The sequence below is a fragment of the Phaseolus vulgaris genome, chromosome 7, assembly GCF_000499845.2.
Source record: "Phaseolus vulgaris cultivar G19833 chromosome 7, P. vulgaris v2.0, whole genome shotgun sequence".
Classification (NCBI taxonomy): Eukaryota; Viridiplantae; Streptophyta; class Magnoliopsida; order Fabales; family Fabaceae; genus Phaseolus; species Phaseolus vulgaris.
Genome location: NC_023753.2, coordinates 30,811,091 through 30,817,090, shown reverse-complemented (window position 1 = coordinate 30,817,090; position 6,000 = coordinate 30,811,091). Strand labels below are relative to the sequence as shown.

The 6,000-nt window shown below is 38.5% G+C and overlaps 1 protein-coding gene across 1 annotated transcript; it reads right to left on the bottom strand.

Moving 5' to 3' along the window:
* Nucleotides 1-484: 484 nt before the first annotated feature.
* On the bottom strand, nt 485-3,760 carry LOC137828151 (receptor-like protein kinase ANXUR2). Its single transcript, XM_068634603.1, has one exon. The coding sequence runs from the start codon at nt 3,434-3,436 to the stop codon at nt 848-850; it is 2,589 nt and encodes an 862-aa protein (XP_068490704.1). The 5' UTR covers nt 3,437-3,760; the 3' UTR covers nt 485-847.
* Nucleotides 3,761-6,000: the final 2,240 nt, after the last annotated feature.

The window sequence follows — 6,000 nt, the reverse complement described above, 5'->3', positions numbered from 1 at the left end:
CATTCCATTCTTGATTATGATTTAAACAAATCAAAATATGAGTAAATCAGTTCACTGCTTCTAGAGAAAATTCAGACAAAATAAGTCATCTCATCTAGTCTATCAATAGTGTACGATTTAATTGAGCATGTTATTAAGGAATAAATTATTTTGTCAAAAAAACATTAGATCGTTAACATCCTTAAAATATATGTTATTACTGCACAAAAGTAAATAAAAAATGTGTATCAAGAAACCAGAGCATGAGAAACAGGATTTCTTTATTATGATCTTTGTGGAAAAATATAAAAATCAAGCATTCATAGCACAATCAGAGTCTTATGTATCCTCATCTCTACATTTACATAGCACATTAAATATTAAATTATACAATTCAGAGAAACAATGCTGCATGAACCATGTTGAACTTAGGCAAAGCAAAATAGAATAAATGAAAACGTAACGTTACCTATGATCCTACCACAATTTACAGCATGGAGTGATATAGATAAAGAAGGAATTCCAAGTTCTTTCTATGCAGAATCATACTTCACATTACATAGTCTAAATCCTGACACTGCTGACTTCGCAGACACAATACTGATTCAGATGAACTATAAACAATATTATACATATTCAGCTATATATTACACCTAACAAGCAGGGTGACCTTGCTTTTTCTGTCTTTTTATACAACAACGGGTTGCTATTGGGCTATAGACAATCAGACTTAGTGAGCTATTTAACGTGACAACTGTAGAAGAAACGAAAGAAGTAGAAAATCCAAGGAATGGAAGAAGAAATGAAACTGTGTACTCTAAAACTTGGTTATGTAATCTTGACCCTGGCTTCCATTTGTGGTTTATGTTCATCGTCCTGTTGGATTGCCAATTTGCGAGAAGACGACAGCAGGATTATCATTAATGGAGTCTTGTCTAAGCCCTTTCTCATTTTCAATGCTAAGGTTTTTGTAATGAGCTGCCATGCCATTGTTTTCCAAGGTTACTTCTGAGAACTCACTTTCGTCCTGACTTGGCGCAGTTGAACTATCGGACTTTAGTTCCAAGTTGAGAGCGAATTCGAGATTCCACAAGAGGTCATTCATGGAGGGTCGTTCGAATCCAAGATCAGATACACACTTCTCAGCCGCATCAGCAAACTTGGTCAAGCTTCCAGGGTTGATCTTCCCTTTGATGCTGGGGTCAATGATGTCCTCAAGTGTTCCTCTTCTTTTGTTGTACATTGCCCATTCCGCAAGGCTTACCTGTTCCTTCGGAAGGGTAGGATTGAGAGCAGGCCTTGCACAAAGGGCCTCAAACAGCACAACTCCAAACGAGTACACATCAGATTTCTCAGTCAACTGTTGCCTCCTGAAGTATTCGGGATCCAAGTACCCAAAGCTACCCTTCACCACAGTACTAACATGACCTTGATTCATGTTTGGACCTGTTTTGGACAGTCCAAAATCTGAAACCTTGGCAACCCAGTTTTCATCAAGGAGAATGTTGGTTGTTTTGACATCTCTATGAATGATGGTGTATTTTGCTCCCGTGTGAAGGTAGTGAAGGCCTCTTGCGGCTCCTATGCAGATCTCCAATCTTTGCTTCCATGTTAGCATGTCCAATGGCTTGCTTCCCTTGTAAAGATGTTCCCTCATGGTGCCAAGAGCCATGTAGTCATAAACCAGACACATCTCATTCTCCTCCTCGCAAAAGCCAATCAAGGACACCAAATGCTTGTGTCTCAACTTGGACAGCATCTCAATCTCGGTCTGAAACTCGTTCACTCCTTGTTCTGATTGCGGGTTCGATCTTTTAACTGCCACTTTGAACCCATTATCAATAACACCCTTATAAACCTTTCCGAACCCTCCCACCCCTATCACGTTAGACTCGTCGAAACTCTTAGTTGCGTGCTTCATCTCTTGTAAGGAGAAATAGCGGCACAGTCCTTGAGCCATGGCAGATAGGTTGGAAGTGCCCACACTCTTCCCTGATCTTGAGGATTTGGTGCCTGCTGTGTGGGAATGGCCATAAAGAGGCAGCCAGCTGGACGAGGGGGTGTATGATCCCGGAACTCTCTTTCTGTTATGGTGAGCAACACCAATTATTGCAGCCACCAAGGCAAAACCTGCAGCACCCCCAGCAGCACTGCTAATAAAAAAAGTCCTACTAATCCCATGTTTGCTTTGGAAAGCCTTTTCCTTGCGCTCATGATTAACCAGCATGTCAGAAGGCTGAGGATTAGCACCAGAGAGATCTGTGTCATTGACCTTGAACACCTCCACCCCATTGAGTAACGCATCATAAAATTCTGGCTTTGTTTCAGGTGCAGGGTGCAAAGCAAGCCAGAGTTTATCATCACCTGGCTCATCTTTCACATATATTACATAATCCTTGTAAGTTGGCACTCCTTTACCTCCTGACCACCCAAGCACATCAGCACTAGTCTCCGCTGTGAGGTTGTTGATGTAGATTTTGAAAGCAATCTGATTCAATCTGGAATAGTGATATTCGCAGAAATGCAACCGGGCAAGATACATAGAATCCGGATCAACTTGGAATATCCACGTAAGATTATAGCCCATGTTGACATTCTTATCGCCTCCCATGGATCGAGAACTGGAGTAGACATTGAGAGGAGCAATGGACTTTGGCAGGGTTTTGTAGTCAATTTTTTCTTCCTTGGTAGCTTGGTTGGTGACACCAGTGGCAGAACCATAAATATAAGGCCTGTCATCGTACCACATTCTGGTCAGACCAGAATCTTCATTTGGAGGTATGTATTGTCCTCCAACGTTTAACCTGAACATGGTCTGAAAATGCATAGTCTTGGTATCCATGGTTTGGTCATCGAAACCCACCAAGGGAGCCTCGTCAAAGAAGTCAGGCATTTGGATGAGCTGAATCCCATTAAGAAAAGCAAAAGCTCCATCGTGCTTGTCAGAGGGCGTGAAGGTGACGGTGAGAGTGTCGGAATCCAAAGGCGCAAGGGAATACTCGCGGTCGAGATAGGCTTGTGAGAGAGCTTGGCACGTGATGGAGGCGCTGAAGTTGGAGAGAAGCTTGAGGCCGTTTGCCGTGACGGAGAAGTAAGAGTTAACGGGGTCGTAGGTGTTGTAAACGGAGGGGTAGAAATGGAGCCTGAGCCAGTAACGTTTGTCGCCTTGAATGGGGAACTTGTAGGATGCTTCGGCTGTGAAAATTCGTGCTGTCATGTATGGAACCTCGGACAAAAGCGAAGGGTCTTGGAAAGAGGCTTTGAACGTGAGGGAATTGGTCTCTGAGAGGTACTTATCGTCGGGGGTCCATTGTCTTCCGTCGCTGTCTTTGCCACCTTCTTTGGCCAACCCACATCCCAGCAAGAAGGAGTCGCCGGCAGCATTGTCGGAGGAGGGTGCGGCGTTTAACAAAACGGGGAAACAAAAGAGCAGCAAGAGACTGGCACGGGTGTGCATGGTTGAAGCAGGGAATCGAATGAGAAGTGGAAGATAACAGGATGGGGCGTACAGGAAAAGATTTTGAGTTGTGGTGTGATGATCGAGGAGCCAAAAAGGTGAATAAAAGGTTTGCTTTCTTCCGTTTTCCTGTACGCCAGAAACTAACAACAAACGGTTTTGGATTGGTGTTTGTGCTATGTGATGGAAACGATGGTTGCAACTCTATTCCATCATCGGCGTGGATCGTTCATGCAGGTGTAAACGTTAAACCTGGATTGGTGGAACCGGACCAAACCAGGCAAGAAACACGACACCACCCTGAATTTTATTTTTATGAGGAGTTAGTTTAGTTTGGTTTGGTTTGCTCCCCAATTCGGATTTCGGATTTTTTTTTTGTTGCCCTCTTAGGAACTGACGATAGAGAGCGAGAATCGTAATTGAGCTTTTAGGGGTTGCCACATTAACATCAGCTATTTTTACTCTTAAAGTGCTTACTTTTATATAATTTAATTATATACAAATGTTTTGTTTAGAAAAGTGTTGTAAGAAATTTAAAAGATGTAAATAATGTAATTTACTAAGAGCTAGTAGTGTAATTTTTTATACAATGGGACTCCTACATGTTGTGAGAGTTTTTTTAATACAAAACTGGAAGACACGTCACGTTAAGAAAAAACTCTCACCAAGTTTGATATTTATTGGATAATCAATTTAGGATAATAACTAATTACTTTTTTTTCCTTTCTGAAAAGTGTTTAAATATGAAAAATCATAACCATTACTAGCTAAAATCATGCACAATGAAATCTAAGAGTGTTTAAATCCAAATTGATCTGAAAAAAAATCTAAATAAATGATTTTTTTTTGTAAAACAATATATATATATAGTAATTAATATGGTTTATTTATTAATTCCATTATATTTTCAAGTAAGACTTGTTTTTACTAACCTACTTGCATTGTCATAAATAAAATGAATGGATATTTCGTGACGGTCAAATCTTTTAAGCCATATTTGTAAAAACATACATATTTTAATAGACTAAAATAAATTATGCATTTGATCTTGTTACACAATCATATGCTGATTAAAAAAACAATTATAATATGAAGCAAAATTTTCCAAGCAAGATAATACATGTACGCAAAGTATGAATCTAAAACCTTTTGAGAGTTTAAAAAGATAATTTTTCTTGTGGTTGTTCTTGTTTATATTAAACTTTTTTTAACAAAATAAATTCAAACTTTTAGTTAAATTCATTGAATAATAAGTCAATCTTGAACCATCAACTTATTTGTAAGTTAATTACAAGTTACAGGACCCTCATCAACTTAGTTCCACTGCTTATGTAAGGTTTGAAAACTTATTTCAGTATTTATTGCATCAATAGAAAAATTAAATAAAAAACGTGTCGATAAAATTCGAATCATTCAATCAGAGCAATAATGAGTTACATCAGATTTTTTAGGCATCCAATGATAAGTTCTTTTGATATTTAAATTGCATAAAATTTTAACTAAAAAATCGATGGCAAAGTACTCATCCTGAAATCCCCCAAGTGATTGTTAAAAACAAAGTGTTGGTTCAAATTAATTTAAGGGCATTCGCGACGAACAGTGTAAATTTTTTTGGGTGTATAAGCTAACAGGCATAAATAAATAATTTTTTTATCCTTTATTCATTCTAGTTTTCTTTTACTTATTGATAGGCCTAGGTTTCATTTCGATCTTTATTTTTTTTTTTTAATGAAAATTTTCATGTTAGGCATCACTATGCAACTTGACATCTCAGCTAGGCTGACATCTCAAGTAACAACAATCATCTGCCATCACATGAAAAAAGTATTATTAAAAAAAGGAAAAAGAAAGAAAATACAAAAATATGGGGGGACTAGACCAAAACCCACATGTTAACAAAAACGATACATAGGTAGACTATACCTATTCATAAAGAATTCTAAGAACAGACTAGATGGAAGTCTATTATACCAATGAAATGATTGTCTATGAATGAACCCTAAATTAGCCAACTTATCAGCACATGCATTTCCCTCACGAAAAATATGAGTAACCCTAAACCTGATTGTCCTACAGAAATTAAGACAAGTATTCCATCGATTACGAAGCATCCACGGAACAGTAGTCCTAGCAGTAAACGCAGCACAAACCAAGACAGAATCACATTCAAGCCAAACATTAGTAAGTCCCATCTTTTGAGCTTCCTCCATAGCATGTATAACTCCATAAAACTCAGCAACCAAAGCAGTTTGAACTTCAAGAAACCCTGAAAAAGCACCAATAAATTCTCCCATACTCCCACGAAAAATACCTCCACAAGTAGCAAGACCAGGATACCCCCTAGCAGCCCCATCAGTGTTAATTTTAACCCAGCCTGGTGAAGGAAATTCCCATCTAACTGGAAGAGGATGAAGAACTTTCCCACTACGAGTCTTAATACCAAAAAACTTAATCACGTTGAAATCCAACATATCATTCTTCATTGAAGCTTTAGACGAATTTCCCACTAGACGAGTTAAATCTTTAATTACCGAAATAGCCTTAGAAACCTCAATCTTATCCTG